We start from the raw sequence: 20,908 nt of genomic DNA on the forward strand, positions 1-20,908 counted from the left end.
AGTGCAGAGTCCCATGAGTGGCTCAAACTCATGAACCATAAGATCATGACCTGAGCTGAAATTAAGAGTTGGATGCTTAACCAACTAAACCACCCAGGTGCCCCAAGAGTGATGGAAAATTCTTAGAATTCAATAATAAAAAGATAAAAAAATCCAATTAAAAAACAAGCAAAGCGTTTCAACAGACATTTCTCCAAAGAAGCTACATGAATGGACAACAAGCATATGAAACAATGCTTAGCATCATCAGTTATTAGGGAAATGTGAATCAAAATCACAGGAGATTCTACTACAGCACCTTACTATGGCTATAATAAAAAACAATGGATAATAACAGGGGTTTGCAAGAATGTGGAGAATTTAGAAACCTCACACATTCTGGTAGGAATGTAGAACGGTGCCGCCACTTTGGAAAACAGTCTGGCAATTCCTCAAAACATTTAACACAGAATTACCATATGACTCAGCAATACACTCCCAGCCAGGTACACACCCTAAATCTTTTCATTTGAAAACATATGTTCATACAAAAACCTGTGTAAAGTTATTCATGGAAGTATTATTGAGAATAGCCGGGAAGTGAAAACACTCAAATGTCCATCTAATAAGTGGATAAATGAAATGAGATATATCCATAAAATGGAGTATTATTCGGGAAGAGAAAGGACATATGTGATACAACATGGATTCACCTAACATCCACAGATGTTAGAAGCCAGTCATAAAATACCACATAGTATATACCATTTCACTTCTATGAGATGTAAAGAATAGGCTAATCTATACAGAAAGAGCAGTGGTTACCTTAAGGCTTGGGGAGAGTGGGGGATAGAAACACAGGTGGTTGGGAAATGGGCAGTGACTGCTAATGGGTTCTGGGATTTCTGTCTGGAGTAACAAAGATGTTTTAAAGTACATTAAAAATTTGGTAGTGATGGTTACACAACTCTGTACATATACTAAAAACCACTTAAAATGAGTGAAATGTATGCTATGTGAATTTTACCTCAATAAAGCTGTAAAGAAAAATGCTCCTCAAGAAATAACCTCCATTTGATGCAATGTAATATTTTAAAATAGGCTCAATCATCTCTAGAAATAAATTAATTAATATAAAGCAAACAAAAACTAAAAAACTTACACAAACTATTATATGGGAGTTTTCGGTTTACCTTAAGATACCTAGAAGCAAGTTCTCTGTCATATTTTTTTCTGAACAGTATGAAGAAATACCATTTAGCAAAACTACTAAGAATAAAATAAAACTGTTTAATAAAATGACACCTGAGTAGGCCGACAATTCTGGATTATTTCCTGCCATTTTCCATGTATCCTGGCAACCAGGTCTTTTACCTTAAAACATCAAAAAGGGGAAATGGGATCAGATCAAAACATCCTTAACTAAAATCAATTTAATGTTTTATACAAATTATCTGATAGTTATGACAGGCCCACACCCAACAATTCAACTTAATTTTGCCAAGAACGAGAAAAAAAAACCTACTCATCTTCTAGCTTTCAAATCATAGTGATTAAGACTTTTCTTGATCACCATAATCTAAATTACTGAATACTTAGGACTCTATTTTCCCATTAGTTACTAAAGATCATCCAGACAAAAACATATTGTCTGCCTTCAAGACACTTATATTTTAAAAGTGCTGGCTTTTGAACACCCACATAGAGAGAAGCTGAAGTGTGGGCTTTGTTATAGGCCCTAAGGGTTTGGCTGTTCCCTGCCTTTCCAACTTCTGTTTGAAAGACTCAAGTCTGCTAAAATGATTGTCATTTGCTCCTTTCCACATTACTAGAAGATCCAAGATTCACTGTTATGCCTCTCTAGGTTTCTGCAAAGTACTATGACTCCTCTAATTTTTAATTTATTTTCTTAAAAATTTTTTTACTTTTTTTTTTTTTTAAATTTCTAGGAGAGAGAGAGAGAGAGAGAGAGAGAGACAGCGTGAACAGGGGAGGGTCAGAGAGAGAGGGAGTCACAGACTGAAACAGGCTCCAGGCTCTGAGCTGGCAGTCAGCACAGAGCCCGATGCGGGGCTCGAACCCACGAACTGCGAGATCATGACCTAAGCGAAAGTCGGACGCTTAACCGACTAAGCCACCCAGGCGCCCTTAAAAATTTTTTTAACGTTTATTCAATTTTGAGAGAGAAAGACAGAGGACAAGTGGGGCAGGAGCACAGAGGGAGGGAGACACAGGATACGAAGCATGCTTCAGGCTCTGAGCTGTCAGCACAGAGCCCAATGCAGGGCTTGAACCCCATGTCGAGTTAACTGACTGAGCCATTCAGGTGCCCCTATTATTATTTTTAATTTTTTTTTTTAATTTTTGAAAGAGAGAGAGCAAGTGAGCGAGGATGTCCTAGCAGGGGAGGGACAGTAAGGATCTGAAGCAGGTTCTGTGCTGCTAGCAGACAGCCTGATGCGGGGTTCAAACTCACAAATCATGAGATCATGAACTGAGCCTAGCTGAAGTCAGATGCTTAACCAACTGAGCCACCCAACTATTGCTGCTATGAATCCTCTTTAAATACCAACTATATTCCTACATTTGAAGGTTTAGTAAGACTTTGTGAAGTTCAAACTTTTCTACCACTCTAGAGATTCTCAATTAGCTCTTAAACATAATTGCTTGAGAAAAATGTTTTAAACAAGTCAGGAATTGTATAGCTGCTTTAAGTCTGTAAAGTAAATTAAAAGGTCTGCTTCTCCCCAGCCCTTTAGAGTTCAGCAGATGCAGTTTCTTGAAAACAATCACCACCTTTTCTACTACAGGTTGTGAAGAGGCAACTTCTCTGTAGAACCGTCCCCTGAAGCAATCTGCATAGATTTCTGTGCTCTCTCCACTCTTAGAAGGCCTGGCACCAGTTTACCCTGACCTCTGTAGCTTTAAGAAACAAAAATCTTGGGTGGTCCTCTTGCAGCATATCTGTCAGCAGGAGCCACTACCACCAAGTTCTACAGGCCAGTAACTCGAGTCAATGTTTAAAAGAATGTGCTTCTCTGAAACTATCTATGGTTTCCACTCTAAGGCAAAGAGCTATCCCCTACATATTTCTGAAAATCTGCAATCTGATACAACTTCATTAGTTGCTCATCTTTGTAACTACTAAAATAAATACACATACTGAATCCAAATAGGCATTGTTGAAATGACTATCCTTTACAGCTAATTAATGTAAGATATAAAGTTACGAAGCCGAAACTTCACATTTAATGACCTCTCTAATCACACTGGCAAGAAAGACTCAGCTTTACATCACAAATGCTAAAAGATGACTTGGAATAAAAAAAATCCTTAAAAGAAAAAGCTTTAAAAAAAAGTGTTACTTATTTTTGTTTGAGGAAAAACTGTCTAATCATTTTATTAATACTAAAGTTGCTTTCCTTATTCCATTATAATATTCTGCTTCTCTACTGTCTTTGAATATACTTAAGTTTTAAGAAAAAACTTTAGGAGCAAGCTCACTGCCGAATCATTTCCATCCTAGAGCTCAGACTGGGTGATGCAGAACTGAGAAATCTGAAGAATCCTTTTTAATGTATTCTCTAATGGAACATTCAAAGAATAACAGCTAACCTTTCTTCTCTATGAACAAAAGGTTTCAACCATCACAAAATTTCAGAACCACTTTTAAAACATATATATTTATTTAAACAATGCTTTTAGCCCTTGAAACTCAAGCATAAATGTTTTAATTTGTACAACAGGAAAAAAGCTAGTAAATTTCATTAGAACTGAAAGAATTTTCTCCTTAGTTGTCAGGAACGTTAGAATAGAGAGTACAGTAAAAAGAAAAATGTTTTTGTTTCGACATTTTTTTTTCCTTTCACTTTTTTCTCTACACTTGGGGCACCTGCATAACTGCATAGCTGTCAGTTAAGCAGCTTACTCTTGATTTTGGTTCAGGTCATGATATTGCCATTTATAAGTTTGAGCTCCTCGTCAGATTCTGCCTGGGATTCTCTCTTCCTTTCTCTCTGACCCTCCCCTGCTCTCTCTCTCTTTCAAAAACAAATGAACTTTAAAAGAAAAGTAATCTCTACGGCCAATGTGGGGCTCAAACCTACGACCCCGAGATTAAGAGTTGCGTGCTCTATGGACTGAGCCAGCCAGGTGCCCTTCCTTTCATTTTTAATCTAGTTAGAAGTACTTAGTAGATAGAAGATGATTTCTGTTATTAAAGGAGAAAGTCATATTTCTCATCTTATGTTATTTTTTTTTTTTAAAGAGAGGCTTATATGTTTCTTTTCCTCAAATATTAACATAATCAAGGTTAACCAACAAAACCTAACAATTCTCTGAAAAACATACTTACCTTAGTTCTATAAAACAGTCTTGCATCTTCCCGAATATCACACTTAACATGCTTTTCCAAAGCCCCACAGAGATGCACGAAGTGTTTCTGTGCAAAACAAACATGAGGAATGAAAGCAACTCTGAACCATTGCAAATTAACAAAGATATTATGCTGTTAGACAAAATCCATTTAAAAACCTGTCATTCTCCAGTTAGCTATTTTTGATGTTAACTATCCAACTTTATAGCAGTCATATCGGTGAAAATAGCAACTGCCACAACAATAAGACTATTAAGATTTACTCCAAGTTGACATAAAAATGTATACAAAGATGAAAGCTGTTTTGCTGTATATTAAACTACATTAATGAAAAATTAAAGCTAGAACTCAGACTGTGAAGTAATGCTCAGAAATTTAGTCCTTTTTTTTTTTTTAACACATTCTGTAATTGAATATTCAAATGACAGCTAACTTACTTTTTCTCTATGAATAAAACAAGCTTTAAAAGTAGTTTCTTGAAAAATTAAGTGTCTTAAGTTTTAGAAGTATAATGTCCAAAACAGTCATTGTGTATACACTGAAGTTGGATATACTAAGGTGAGAATGTAAATGGATTCTTTTTGGAACACAAATGTGGTAACCACTATTTTATAATATATTTTCTTTTATATTTATATTTTATAATAATTAAAATTTGAAAAATTTAGGACCTTAGATGTAGCAATTCTAATTCTAGTAATTTATCCAATAGAAATACTTGTATAGGTTGGTAGAGCTCTATAAATAAGCACGTTCATGTTAGTACTAGTGGAATCACAAAGAGAATACTGTTCATCAAAAAGGTTTTGAAATACTACAGTTATGAAGTGCTAATATCTTAAGGCAAAAAAAAAAGTAAGTTGCAAATATGAATAGTATGACTCCATTTTTTGTTAAAGTAATTAAGTTAGTATATGCACAAATTGTGGAGAAATTTATAGGAGGGCATTGGATTATAGGAGTCTTTCACTTTTCACCTTAACATTGCTTTAAAATAGTTGAATTTTTAAACAGTAATCATTGGTTTTAATCCAAAAAACAAAACAAAACACAACAAAACGTGAAGACTATATATGAACAATATATATACATGACAATAGATTCCAACCAGGAGAACAAACATAGTTTCATGTACAATAGTGTTTATAGAATCACATGAACTACTCACTACACAAAGAAGGAAACCATCAACAAAACAAAAAGGCAATCTACTGACTTGGAGAAGATATTTGCAAATGATATATCTGATAAGGGGTTAGTATTCAAAATATAAAAACACACTGGGGTGCCTGGGTGGCTCAGTCAGTTAAGTGTCCGACTTCGGCTCAGGTCATGATCTCACGACTCATGGATTCGAGCCCCGCATCAGGCTCTGTACTGACAGCTACCTCAGAGCCTGGAGCCTGCTTTGGATTCTGTGTCTCCCTCTCTCTCCGACCCTCCCGTACTCACGCTCTCTCTCTCTCTCTTAGAAATAAAACAAAAAAACAAACAAAAAAACCACAGAGAAATAATCCAACTAAAAATGGGCAGAATACCTAAATAGGCATTTTTCCAAAGATGACATACAGAGGCGCCTGAGTGGCTCAGTCGGTTAAGTGTCCGACTTCAGCTCAGGTCATTATTTCATGGTTTGTGAGTTTGAGCCACAAGTTGGGCTCTGTGTTGACAGCTCAGAGCCTGAAGCCTATTTTAGATTCTGTGTCTCCCTCTCGCTCTGTCTCTCCCTTGCTGGTGCTCTGTCTCTCAAAAGTAAATAAATGTTGAAAAAACTTTTTTTAATTAAAAAAAAAAAGATGACATACAGCAAATAGGTACATGAAAAAATGCTGAGTATCATTAATTGTCAAGGAAATGCAAATCAAAACCACAATGTCCTATCACTTTACACCTGTCATAATGGCTAGACTCAAAAGACAAGAAAAAACAAGTGTTGGCAAGGATGTGGAGAAAAAGAATCCTCACGTGACATCAGCAAGAATGTAAACTGGTGTGGCCACTGTGGAAAACAGTATGGAGGTTCCTCAAAAAATTAAATAGAAATACCCTATGAGGGGCGCCTGGATGGCTTAGTCGGTTAAGCGTCCGACTTTCGCTTAGGTCATGATCTCGCGGTTCGTGGGTTCGGGCCCCGCGTCGGGCTCTGTGCTGACTGCCAGCTCAGAGCCTGGAGCCTGTTTCAGTCTGTGACTCCCTCTTTCTCTGACCCTCCCCTGCTCACGCTGTCTCTCTCTCCTGGAAATAAATAAAACATTAAAAAAAAAAAAAAAAAAAGAAATACCCTATGATTCAGTTATTCTATTACTGTGTATTTACCAAAGAAAACAAAAATATTAATTTGTTATTGTTATTATTATTATTATTATTATTTTTTTTTGGAGAGACAGTGGATGCACAAGCAGAAGAGTAGGAGAGGGAGAGAGAGGGAATCCCAAGCAGGCTGCATGCCCAGCATGAAATCATGACCTGAGCTGAAATCGGGAGTTCGACATTTAACGACGGAGACATTCAGGCACTCCCAAAAACACTAATTTGAAAAACAAACAACAAACTACGAACCCCTGTGTTTACTGCAGCATTACTTACAATAGCCAAGAATGGAAGCAACCCAAGTGTCCAGTGACAGATAAATGGATAAAGAAAATGTGATACACGTACATAATGGAATTGTACTTAGCCATAAAAAAGAATGAGATCTTGCCATCTGAGACAAATGGATGGACCTAGAGGGTATTATGCTAAGTGAAATAAGTCATACAAAGGAAGACAAATACTGTATGATTTCACTTATACATGAAACCTAAAAAACAACAAATGAATAAAAAAATAAAAGCAGAAACCGGCTTATAAATACAGTGAACAAACTGATGGTTGCTAGAGGTAGGAGGGGTGAGAGAATGGCCAAATTGAAGGGCAATGGGAGATACAGGTTTCAAGTTATGGAATGAATAAGTCATGGGGATAAAAGGCACAGCGTAGAGAAATACAGTTAATGGTACTGTAATGGCACTACATAGTGACAGATGGTAGCTATACTTGTGGTGAGCACAGCAAAATACATAAACCTGTCAAATCACTATGTCATAGACCTGAAAGTAATGCAACATTGTGTGTCTACTTAAAAAAAAAAAAAAAAAAAAGCAAAACAACAAAAACCAATAAAACCCCACATGAACTGTCTTGTGTCCTTTTTACAATGCCTAATAAGGAGATGCTAAGTTTTAAAATAGGTTGGAAGGGGCACCTGTGTGGCTCAGTGGTTAAGTATCCAACTTCTGCAGTTCAAGCCCCACACTGGGCTCTCAGCTGTCAGCCTGGAGCCCGCTTCTGAGTCTCTCCTAATCTCTGCCCTTCCCCCACTCAAATGTATTCTCTCTCTCCCTCTCCCCAAAATAAAAAATAAACACTAATAAAAGTAAATAAATGAAAAACAGGTTGGAATACCTAGAGTATGAAACATGAAGACTTAAACAAGAACTTTCCCCAGAAGTACAGATTATGGTAGTATGGGAAGAACAGAATAATTCAAAATGAAAATTTTAACATGGGAAGATACTTAAGAAATGTATATCTAAAGCAGCCTATCAGTTTAATTCTGAAGGCAAATATTATTTCTAAAGAAAAAAGTAAGTGTAGAGAATAGAAGAAACCAGCTTAGAGCTGGCCCATTTGGTGACCTTGATATTCTTATTAATGTATTTATTACATTGTTGTCAAGTTATGATGGTTAAATTACACTCCAATATACAGAACATGTGCTGACAAATAATTCTTGTCAATGCTATATATGGTTGCAAAATTACTATTACTCCTCTCTTTTCAGTGTACACTGGGATTTCTATAGTAAACTCAAAGTTAACTTTTACCAAATTTTCTCCTATATAAAGGATGTTCATTCATTCCATCAACGGTGACACTTATTAAAAACAAAAGAGCACTATAAACTACCTACCCGTTGTCCAGAAGAAAAAGAATGAGAACAACTAACTTCACCAACTAAATGAAGAAGAATGTAGGTCAGATAATATGCCTGTTAGAGAAATAAATAAAACAAACACCCATGAATTATCTAACATAGATGTCATCCCAGTTTACAAATTAGGAGAGTTGCCCAGGAAGGATTAAGAATTTGCTAAAGTTAACTGAGCTGGTAAGTTCGGAAAAGCCAACCACTTAGCCTAGGCTTCCTGACTTCTAGCTCAAGTGCGTTCCTTTTACCATCTCACAATTGCCCTAGTAAAAGGATTACAAAAAATACTCCCAGTATTAAATTACCAACAACCATCCTTTAACCTCAGTTCTCAACTCTCAAGATACTGAAGAGTTTTATGACAGCAAAAAGTAAAAAATATCATTTCCTTTTTAACTGTGTTTGCTAGAATGTATCTAAGTCTCTAAATCCAGAAATGCCTATGCTATTAGTCTGTAGTTAAGAAACTGGCATCAGTCATGCTCATATGTACTCTCTTGAGATGATCTAGCCCTGGATACCTGCTTTTCAAGCTCCAAATGAAGGCTATCATCAATAGTGCCATTTGGTTGTTCAGCCCTTTTCTTCAAGACCATTTTCTTCAACAAATCAGAAGGTTTCATTTGCACAAGATAGCGATGCAGGACTGATATCTATCAACAGAAAGAAGAGAAACGGAACAATATGAAGCAATACAGTTGTTCTTTCCCAGTCTTTTTGTCAGTGGTCCTCTGTTCATTTGGACTTCTCTAATTTTGCCTCTGTAGCTTTCTTTATAGTCCAGTGATACCAATTCTCCTTTACTTAAAAGTCCTCATTGCTTAAAAAAGATTTTAAATTAAAAGGCTCAATACTTGTAATTGAGGATAAAAGCTTGAGGGGAAGACCAAATGGCATTACAACAGGGGCCAAAGGGAATGCTTTCTCTGTGAAATTATTTGAAAGTCAGCAAAGGTAAATCTCCCTGTGAGGAGAAGTCACTGAATTCTGAAAAGAATTCTCTTTTGATGTAAGTAAATATCACTGAAAGGATTGAGAGCTATTTCCCTGGTGGCTCAGAAATGGTCCCCATATTATCTGGAATCGAATCTACCTGAACTCTACTATCCTTTTCAATCTCTATGTCTCTTACCACCCTGTGCATACTTCTATCATTGTTCTTACTACAGTGAACCACAAAGGCTGGTTTATTTTGTTTCAACCTAGATTATGTATTCAAGAGCAGAGTCTCTATCTAATTCATTTTTTCATCCCTAGGACCTCGTAGAGAAAAGAGTATCTTATACTGAATTGCAGTTCACACAAGAACACATCTAAATCAAGTTATATGTTGAGTTTTAAAATTCCAATTATGTGTAGCCCCTGTAGCTCCCTCAGTGCTATTCATGTTTGTAAAAAACTTTCAGGGCCTGTCAGTGGAGCTTCCAGTAGACGCGTTTAAACCCACTGACATATGTATGATATATTCAGTACTGAACAAGTACTAGAGGACAACCATGTTTAAGCTCTGCAACTTAAAGACTAATATTAAAACTGGTACAAGATGCAATTAATGTATAGTAGTTTTGCAATTTCTAATCTTGTGATAAAACTGCTAATCTTGACAAGGTGAACTAAATAGTCATATTTATATGGCATATTATGACTTTCCCAGTAGTATCCATATATTAATTCATCTAATTGTCCACAGCCATCCTATATGGTATTGGTTATGATATCAACTCCATGCAACAGATCTCATTAGTTAAGTACCATTCTAGAGATTACATAAATAGTGTTATCCCTGAGGCTTGAGATCTAACCCCCAGAACTTTTGACCTAAGAAACATCAATTTTCCCTACACCTACTCCAATACCTTTTCCATTTGTGAAAAGAAAGCAAAAATATTATTTATACCTGAAGATTGTTGGCATTAGGGATATCTTCATGTTTCTCATCCAAAAGCTTTGAAATAATCACTAGGCTGAGGCACTGTCTCAGTTGCCTGGAATTAGAATTTAAAAGTATTTAGAATGCATTTTAATCAACACTGCTTGAGAGGCAAATGAGGAGTTCTAACTGGAACAAGAATGTATAAATTTTAAGAGAACAGTAAAATTTTCACATAAAATATTTGTACATAAAGTTAGAACTCCCTGAAACTCAGGCAAATGATTAAGAGCTTTTATCTTTGATCCTGCTGATTTACTGAGAGAAAACTATTTTATTGCTCAAATTTATTTTTACTAAAGCAAAATAAAAAGAAAAAAAAGTTCACTCATTTTCTTTTTTTTACAAATAGTTTATTGTTAAGTTGGTTTCCATATAACACCCAGTGCTCATCCTCACAAGTGAGTTCACTCATTTTCATATGTGCCATCTGTATCTGTATTAAGCTGTAAGATAAGCTAAAATTGTATTTATTTTTTAAATTTATTTCTGAGAGAAAGAGAGACAGCGTGAGCAAGGGCGGGTCAGAGAGAGAGGGAGACACAGAAACTGAAGCAGGTTCCAGGCTCTGAGCTAGCTGTCAGCACAGAGCCCAGCGCGGGGCTCGAACCCACGAACTGTGTGATCATGACCTGAGCTGAAGTCGGACGCTCAACTGACTGAGCCACCCAGGCGCCCCATGATAAGCTAAAATTTTAAAAAGATTATTATGGGGTGCCTGGCTGGCTCAGTTAGTGGAGAATGTGACTCTTAATCTCAGGGCGGTGAGTTTAAGCTCCACACTGGGCGTGGAGCTGACTTAAAAAAAAATTCAAGAATATTAGAAAATGTTTTAAGTATTAAGAGTCAGGCTGTCAATGCCCTTTCCCACAGCTGAATATGAAATAAAAGACTGATCTAACATTCAAGGAATGATGAAAGGGAATAAAGAACCCAAAAAGCATTTCATTAATATAAACATAAATTTTCTTCATGCTTAATTTTCAATACCTTCCGCGTGATGTCCAGTTAGGGACCAGCTGTACCAACCACAGAAGGTTGTGGGGATGACTAGACAGTTCATTTATGGCCAGACAGAGTTCAGGCACCTGAAAACAAAGAATGAGCAAGATTTTTCAAAAAGGTCAGTGGAACCAAACATCTAACAGATCATCCACGTCCTTTCTTGCCCTAACGGAAGCATTATGACAAAAAGACCACTCATTTTTAGAAATAGCACAGAGTCTAGAACCTGCAAAAACATACACAGTACACAGATTCAATTTTATTTTAAACTCTGGGACTGAACAGATACATTTATCAGAATTTCACTAGGCTTTCAGGCTTTGTGCTACACGATACCTATATCTGTATCTAAACAGTCCTCCCTGGAGGAATCACAAATCTAAATCTAAACACATTTAAACACAGATACCAGTTTCTAAGGTGTAAAATAAGAGTTGCACAAGATCACACAAGTTCCTGACCTGGGATTTCTTGCATTTTAGGGATCCTCAACTATGTAAGTATTCAAAGTCTAACAAAATTGCTTCAAAATAATCTCCGAGTTGGGGAGGAAAGTATGAGATGAGGGTAACAGATGAGACAAGGTTGATAGTATCTTGTTAATTGCTAAAACTGGGTGATAGGCATTTAGGGGTTCATCACAGTCTCTCTCTACTTCTGTACATGTTTGAAATTTTCCACCAAAAAAAGACTGAAAAATTCAATTTTTAAAAACCTAACAAAAATTATACATGTTTGCCTTCAAAATGGCTATAGATGTGCAACTCAAATTTTTGTTACGTGTGTGACTTTGCTTCATCATTTCATGTAGGGCTCTCCTCAGAGGTCACTTCAGAAAGGTCTTCCCTGACTGCCCTATCTGAATCAGCAGAGCATCCCAGCCTTGCTATTCTCTACACCCATGTCCTGCTTTATTTTAATTTGTAGGCTTTGTTACAGCTTGAAGTGATATTATAATCTACATCTACTTTATTATCTAACCCTCTCACTAGCATAAAACTGCCACGAAGGCAAGGCTTTGTGTTTCTCACAGCTGTACCTACATTACTGCTTGAACTAAAGTCAATTCCCAATAAAGTTTTTTTTTGAATGTACAGCTGCAGTTTTAGAGAAGTTTCAGTTATCATAAATTTAAATACAGTTCCAGCAAAGAAGATCCCTTCCTCTGTTTGTTTTTTATCTGCCAAAGATCTTAACTTAGTTTAGAAACTATTAATTCTGTATGCACTATGAAACTCAAATTGTGATGGAAGACAAAAAAACCAACCCTAAAACCAATACAAAGGCTTTAAGTACAGTTACCTTTGTGTTCCAATCTCTAATGTTTTTCATCAGATTTATCAGGAGGCTTTGAAAATCCACTAGAGGAATTTGCTTCAGCTGTTTCTCCAAACTCATTTTAAACAACATTAAAATCAACAACATTATTTCACGATCCTGGTAGCCTTCCGGATGAATAGATGTACATAAGCCTAGAAACTGTGGCAGGAGTGCAGAGACAAAACAACTTAAAGAGATATATTTTACTTGAAGAGTTGAAATTTGGAAACTTTCTGACAAAAAATGCCAAAGAGAAGTTATAGAAAACAAAACCTCAGATGTCTAGAAAAAAGGCAAAAATATGCATGTTAGTAATTAAATTAGGTGATAATTTTTTTTTCATTTTTGAGATTTTTTTTAAAAAAATGGCTTAGTATCACTGCTTTAATTCAGCCACTAAAAAGATTTAACACTGTTACTTTTTTTTTTTTCAGAGAGAGCGAGCCTGAGTGTGCATAGGTGCGTATGTTTAAGTGGGGAAAGGGACAAAAGGAGGCGGGGAGGGAGAGAGAAGGAGGCAGGGGAGAAGAGGGGAGAGAGAGAGGGAGAGTGAGGGCACACGCTCAAGTGAGGGCTAGTATGGGAGCATCTTAGGCAGGCTCCACACTCAATGCAGAACCTGCCTTGGGGCTCAGTCCCGTGACCAAAATCAAGAGTCATGCACTCAAATGACAGAGCCTCCCAGGTGCCTCTGTTATTAATTCTTAATCACTAAGTCATATGGTAAGTAGTAACTTTTATCTTCCTACATTTTAATTCTAAAAAATTGTTTCCAAAAAATACTGGTTTTTAAAATTTCTTAGTAAAGGTATTCCTAGAACTACAATAATTCTGTAACTTTGATCTAAAGTTCCCTTTCACTCCTAATACTAAAACAAAATAAAAAGAGCAAAAACAATGTTTAATACAAACATTACTGCTGGGAAATTCCATAGGTTGGAAATCACCTGGTAAAACGCTATTCTGTTTTAAAACAACTAGTAACAAAATTAAATGGTTCCAGTTCTGTGCTAAAGACATAAAAAGAGTTTTCCCTACCTTAACCACATTTAAAATGTTGGTTTCAGGAAGAGTTGAAAAAATTGGCTTACAAGATGAATCTCCACTTCCTTTCCCTCCCAATGGCATCTGTGTTTCAGAACTATTGAAAAGTGAATAAAACAATGTGAAATTAGGCACAAAATAAATTATTTTAAGAAATACTGAACAAAAAAATGTAAGTTTTGCTTAGGCATAACTTACAAACAATAAATAACCATTTTAAGTTTTGGTCAATGTATATAATAGTGTAACCACCAACAGAATCAAGAAGTAGAACATTTCCATTACTGACAAAAGCCCCTTCATACCAGATATAAGTCACTTTATCTTTTTTTAAATTTATTAAAATTTTTTTTTAAATGTCTTATTTATTTTTGAGAGAGAAGAGAGACAGTATGAGCAGGGGAAGGTCAGAGAGAGAGGGAGACACAGAATCTGAAACAAGCTCCAGGTTCTGAGCTAGCTGTCAGCACACAGCCCAACGTGGGGCTCAAACCCACGAACTGTAAGATCATGACTTGAGCTGAAGTTGGACACTGAACCGACTGAGACACCCAGGCGCCCCCAAATCACTTTAACATCGCCCATTCCAGTAAACACTAATCTGATTTCCATCTTTATGCATTAGTTTTCCTTTGAAAACCTACTTCTTATAAGACAGTATCCTTATTGCTCTTGATGTCGGAGAACTACGCAGTCAGAAGGTGGCTCTGACTATGAAGAACTCATATTTAAAGATCTCATGAATAGAGAGCATATATAAAGAAACAATTCTAAGCACTCCAATTCTGGTTGAGGTAATCAGTGAAGGTTTGTGGAGGAGACACATAAATTTGGCCTTCAAAAGATATTTTGTTTACTTTAAAAATTTTTTTGAAAAATACCTATTTTTTGAGAGAGAGAGAGAGAGCACGAGAGCATGAGTGGGGGAGGGGCAGAGAGAGTCAGACACAGAATCCAAAGCAGGCTCTAGGCTTTGAGCTCTCAGTACAGAGCCCCATGAGGGGCTTGAACCCACAAACGAAGAGATTATGACCTGAGCCAAAGTTGGACGCTTAACCAACTGAGCCACCCAGGCAACAACTTTGTTTACTGTTTTCAATAAACATCTTCATATGGTTAAAAAAATCTCAAAAGGTAAAAGGCACAGTATGCTGTACAGAACTGCTCAGTCTAGACCTTCTGCCACCCATTTCCCTCCCCACAGTCACTACTAGTTTTCACCCTTCCTTCCATAGGCATTTTATGTATATGCAAATAAATATGAATATACGGCCCCCTTTAATATAAATGGTAGCATACTACTCTGTTGTGCACCTCTCTTTTTTAACTTAATATAGCTTACAGATGCTCCATAACTGTAAGTGAAAAGCTTTCTAATATTTTAAAGTCTCTGCTTGGTAGTGCTGTGTGCCTTCTTAGTTAGTTAGCTAGTTAACCTTAGGCAAATTACTTAACATTTCTGTGCCTGGCTTACCTGTAAAATGGGAGTGAAAATACTAACTAATAGCTGTACTGACTACACTAAGCCCTCAGAACTGCACTGGCACATAGTGAGCAATATATAGCTATCAGTAGTTGTGCTGATGATTATTAATGTACCATGATTTATTTAATTTATTTAACCATACTGTCTTGATCTGAAACAGTGCTTCAACAAGTGAGACACATAATATTTTGATGAGCAGACACTGACGATGGAGGTGAGAGACAAGCATGAGGAAAAGCCAATGCCACAACTGGAACAGCAAGCAGATCACTTTGGTTAGAACAAAAGGGAGAGCAAAATAGAAAATAGGTCAGAGTCAAACTGTAGAGTCTTAAATATAAGATGTAAAGGTTTGAGAACAGGGGAGATAGAAATTTAAGGTTATACTTTCATAAAAGGAATCCTCCAACAATGAAAAGAATATCTTGGGAGTAGAAAGCCCCTGAGGAAAAGATTTTTTTTTTTTTTTTGCATGAAAAGAGGATCTGAATTAGACTGACGCTGGGAACAAAAAAGGAAGGAACAGCTGTGAGATGAGCAGAGGAAGAACAGAGGGATGTGAGAACTCATGGAATGTAGAAAAGAAAGAGGTTAGTTGTGACTCAAATTTTAAGTCTGTACATCTAACAGAATACGGTCAAGAAAAGAACTGTTTGGGGTGCCTGGGTTGCTCAGTCGGTTAAGCATCTGACTCTTGATCTTGGCTCAGGTCATGATCTTGCAGTTCTTGAGTTCAACCCCTGCATTGGGGCACTGTCATTCACTGTTTCTGCCTATCTCTCAAAAATAAATAAAATATATATAATATATATATAAAAGTGATGGAATATAGTCTATCTCAAAATTTGCTATTCAATATCTTTTTAGATACAGATTATATCTGAGCAATAAGGGAACATGTATGAACTAGAAAGGGAACTGGAGAGGTAAGAGTTTGGCCTTAGATATACCAAGTAACAAGAATTTACCTTTCTCTTATAAGTTGAGTATATTGTTATGCTTAAGAACTACTTCTGTGATTAGTTTATTCCTTTGTCCAGTTTTCTAATAGGTGATTTTTTTCATATTAATTTGAAACTAAACCTCTGTCTATAACCAGAGTTGTTTCATTCATAAATATATGTATGAATATGGAAAATTATATGAATATGTATCTCTTTCCCACTCCTTTTTGAGGTTTTCTTTTGACTTTGTGTATAGTGATCACTGTCATGGAAATTTGTTTTTAATGTGGTCAAATAAGTTAATTTTCCTTTTTATGGCTTTTGAGTGTTAGTTCTCCTAAAGCCAGTTCTGCCTCCTAACTCTTCTTTCTTGAAGACTTTCAGCATATTATTTTTTTCCATATGACTCTAGAAGCACTTGTATAGTCTCAACCTTCCCCACAAAATATCCAACTGGCATTTCTTATTCGAATTTCAGTAAATTAATGGCTTAACTTCAGAAGTTCTCACATATTTATATTAAAATGTTGAGTTTTCCTATCTGAAAGCATGTATGCTCTTTCATTTATTTAGGTCTTCTATTTTGTCTCTTCATAATGTTTTTACAGACATACCACACACACACACACACTCTTAAAGTTTAGTCCTAGGTATTTCATATATTTTTCTTATTATTATAAATGAAGTCCAGTTTATCTTTTAAGAAAAGATTTTATTAAGGGGTGCCTGGGTGGCTCAGTCAGTTATAAGTGACCGACTTCGGCTCAGGTCATGATTTCACGGTTTGTGGGTTCAAGCCCCATGTTGGGCTTTGTGCTGACAGCTAGCTAAGAGTCTGGAGCACAGTTTCAGATTCTGTATCCCCCCCTCTCTCTGACCCTCCCCTGTTCATACTGTCTCTCTCTCCCTCTCAGAAATAAAGAAAAAACATAAAAAATTAAAAAAAAATTTTATTAAAACATTTTTTAATGTTGTCTCTACCCTCAATGTGGGGCTTGAACTCACGACCCTGAGAACAAAATCACATGCTCTATTGACCAAGCCAGCCAGTTTATCTCTTAAACTAGGCACAATTCATCTATCTGAAGGTTACTAATTTCTCTTTATTAACTTTATTTGTACCCTGGCATCCATAACAATTTCTCTCTTTTTTAAAGCAGGCTCCACACCAAATGTGGGGCTTGAACTCATAACCCTGAGGTTAAGATTCACATGTTCTACTGACTGAGCCAGCCAGGAGCCCCATCCAATTTCTCTCTCTCTTTTTATTTGTTACAGTGTTTTAGCTGAGTGTTAGGCTCCTTCGCATACATTAACACACTTCTGCAAACAATGAAACCTTCACCAACTCATTTGCAGTTTTTAGATCTCTTATTTTTTCTCTTATCTAACTGTTTTACTCAATACCTCCAACAGAATAATGTCAAATAACAATGGGCAGTGTTATGTAAAAAAAAAAAAAAAAAAATTAAAGACTTTAAATGTTTCTACTTCTTCCTTGTTAAACATGATGATGACGACTTTTTAAAAAAAAAAAAATAGACTCCAAGCCCATCAGCCTACAGCCCAATGTGGGACTTGAAATGACAACCCTGAGATCAAGACCTGACCTGAGACCAAGATTCAGATGCTTAATCAATTGAGCCACCCAAGGTGGCTCATGATGATGAGTTTTAGATTTAAAATGTGTCTAATTTATGACCCATTTTAACTTTGAGAGATTAAAAAAAAAACAATAATGGGTACTGAACTTATCAAATGAATATTAACTACTATTGTATTACATACTGCTTAAAAGAATGTTCTTGAAGTTAATTATGAAAAGAAAACTTACACTAGATTGTCTTCATTAAAGTCTGGTTGAAGATTCTCCAAAGGAAACAAAGACCTAAAATCAATTCCCATATTGAAAAACACAGCTGCTATATCAGATAATGATGGGATCCAGGGCCAAACTGGTGAATCACTGAAGGTATCTAGTTAATAGAAAAAAATACTTTATTCCAAATTCTAGGCTCACAAATGCAGTCTGCATGTGAAACACGGATTATTACTTTGATTTTACAGAAATGACATCCGGTAATGATATGTAAGCAATATAGTTAATCAGAATGATTACACAGGAATTATAGGCTTTTAAGTAAAGGTGAAGGAAATGACATTTATGAAAGTATCTGAGAGTGACGATGAATAAATGGGTGTAACTCAGGAGGAAGTAACACATTTTGAAAAGTCTGAAAATAACAATGGTAAAATTTCAACTACTGCTAATACAAGAGGATTTTACCATCTCCAGTGCTCATATAGTTTCAATTCTCAAAACAAATGAAACACATAAATCATAATGCTTGTTTAATTTAAGGGATCTCAAAGGTGAGAAAGCAATTGTTACATTTCTATAGTGGATATTTTCAATCTCCTCAGTGCATAATCAGTACAATACTTGTTTACCAATATGTCAATTAAAGAAAATGGCTAAATAAACAAACAAACAAACAAACTTGCTATTTCCACTTACCCAGGATAGTAACCCATGAGTTGGTAAATATTAGGTAAGGGTTGTCACGTCAAGATCTTATACCCTTTTTCTCAATACAACTAGAAAAATGCAGATACTCATTTTTGACTCGAGTTTTATTTTAGATCACAAACATTCTATATTCTATATTTCTGAATAACTTAAATGTTGAGCAATATGAAAGACTGTGTACATAGCAACCAATAATTCACACTGCTAATCAGTAAATTTATATACTCACCATTTCTAATCGTTATTTCCATCAATGTACTTAAAATCTGCACAGACACAATACAGTCTGTATGAACTGACATCATCTGCCAAAGTAGGTAAGAGTATTAAGAAAGAAGAAAGAAAATGAGCATTTATTTGCCATGCATTTATAAAAGTGTTTTATGTGCATTTTCCTTAATACGGTATTTTGTGTGCCTTTCATTTTAATGCCTTATAATAATCTTATGAAGTGGTCATACATCATTACATATGAGCAAACAGGGTCAGAGAATTAAAACTTAACTCTACCCAAAGTAATACACGAGGAGTTGGAAATTAAATCCAGGTCTGATTCTAAAATCAGGGCCCCTTCCATTCAAACATGCTGATCATTTTTATTTTTATTTTATTTATTTATTTATTTATTTTTAATATTTTTTATTTATTTCTAGGAGAGAGAGAGACAGCGTGAGCAGGGGAGGGTCAGAGAGAGAGGGAGTCACAGACTGAAACAGGCTCCAGGCTCTGAGCTGGCAGTCAGCACAGAGCCCGATGCGGGGCTCGAACCCACGAACCGCGAGATCATGACCTAAGAGAAAGTCGGACGCTTAACCGACTAAGCCACCCAGGCGCCCCGCTGATCATTTTTATATCTTTCATTTAAAATTAGACAAATATAACATTTGAAAATTATCAAAAATGGCTTTCTAGTTCATATCATGTAACAAATTCCAACAACCATCAAGGAAAAGGGTGAATGATAGTGGATCATAGGCAAAAATCAAGTCACAAACTAGTAAAAGTATTTGAAAAGATGTAACATGTAAAATAATATATCGATATTTTAAAAGATATTCAATATCACTAGTAACCAAAGAATAATCAAAGAAATTCAAGAGAAATGACAAAGCTATAATTAGCTTGTTTTTTTTTTTTTTATTTTTTTTTTTAAATGTTTTATTTCTAGGAGAGAGAGAGAGAGACAGCGTGATCAGGGGAGGATCAGAGAGAGAGGGACTCACAGACTGAAACAGGCTCCAGGATCTGAGCTGGCAGTCAGCACAGAGCCCGACGCGGGCCTCAAACCCACGAACCGCAAGATCATGACCTAAGCGAAAGTCGGATGCTTAACCGACTAAGCCACCCAGGCGCCCCTATAATTAGCTTGTTAAGAGAAGCTTGATTTTGGGATTGTTAAAGATCAAGAATATTGATAATATTGTGTTCACAAGGGACGAGGAAAGAGGTAGTATGCTCAGTGTAAGTATAATTTGGTAAAATTTAAAAAGCAATTTGGTAAAACTTAAAAAGCAATTTGATAAAATTTAAGCAAAGTTATTGTCTTTATAATTTGATCTAGTTAGCCTTTTTACATACAGAAATTTATATGCAGAGGCATATAATTTAACTTTACAAGACCAGTTTTGAGGAACAAAATCTCAAGTCTAAAAAATTTTTAAAAAATCATATGACATATTGAAGTTTTATTTTTTTAATGTTTGAGAGACAGAGAGAGAAAGCAAGCGAGTGTGAGAACACATAAGAAGGGGAGGAGCAGAGAGAGAGAGGGAGAGAGAGAATCGCAAGCAGGCTCCACACTGTCATGGCAGAGCCTGATTCGGGACTCATACTGTTGAACCATGAGATCATGATCTAAGCCAATATCAAAAGGTGGATCCTTAATTAACTGAAATACCCAGGTGCCCCTGAAAGTAATCTTAAGGTGGTTTTGTAGGGGAAAATATTTCTCTTTCCCTTTTGTTTTGGAGCCGTAGATTATGATTATAGTAAATTTAAATCTAACACATAAGGGAGAATAACTCAAACTCTAGTTTCAATCAGGCATATCTGCATCACTGTATGTTTGTATTTGGGTCATTTATGTGTTTGTGCCATTTTCAAAATCAGCCTGTGTCAGTCTGTTACAATGCTTGTGTTATGTTTTGCCACTAGTGGGCAGCACCATTCAAAGGCATGTTTGGAAACAGGACAAGTTTTGGATAACAATCTTTTTAGGGTGGTAACCAATTCTAAGGTGGGCAACACAGTACTGGGAGATAAGTAAATGTGTAAAGAGGTGTACAGAACAATCTAATGTCTATCTGTTGAGACCGTGTTAAATAA

General features: G+C 36.0%; 1 protein-coding gene across 3 annotated transcripts in view; it reads right to left on the reverse strand.

Annotated features, from left to right (window-relative positions):
* The window catches only part of LOC120243196 (SMC5-SMC6 complex localization factor protein 2), a 44,896-nt gene that overhangs the window by 4,772 nt on the left and 19,216 nt on the right, over positions 1 to 20,908 (reverse strand). For 2 of the 3 annotated variants that reach the window (XM_039249252.1, XM_039249250.1), the window contains exons 10-19: positions 18,813 to 18,888; positions 17,888 to 18,029; positions 13,618 to 13,720; positions 12,562 to 12,738; positions 11,245 to 11,342; positions 10,222 to 10,309; positions 8,846 to 8,977; positions 8,307 to 8,384; positions 4,334 to 4,420; positions 1,285 to 1,353 (exon numbers count right to left, since the gene is read on the reverse strand). In XM_039249252.1, the coding sequence (XP_039105183.1) occupies positions 1,285 to 1,353; positions 4,334 to 4,420; positions 8,307 to 8,384; positions 8,846 to 8,977; positions 10,222 to 10,309; positions 11,245 to 11,342; positions 12,562 to 12,738; positions 13,618 to 13,720; positions 17,888 to 18,029; positions 18,813 to 18,888 (1,050 nt within the window). The remainder of the gene's footprint in view (positions 1 to 1,284; positions 1,354 to 4,333; positions 4,421 to 8,306; positions 8,385 to 8,845; positions 8,978 to 10,221; positions 10,310 to 11,244; positions 11,343 to 12,561; positions 12,739 to 13,617; positions 13,721 to 17,887; positions 18,030 to 18,812; positions 18,889 to 20,908) is intronic. The other variant, XM_039249253.1, reaches the window with a different exon arrangement.

Source organism: Hyaena hyaena, unplaced genomic scaffold (assembly GCF_003009895.1).
Source record: "Hyaena hyaena isolate Hyena2069 unplaced genomic scaffold, ASM300989v1 scaffold_331, whole genome shotgun sequence".
NCBI classification, from domain to species: Eukaryota; Metazoa; Chordata; class Mammalia; order Carnivora; family Hyaenidae; genus Hyaena; species Hyaena hyaena.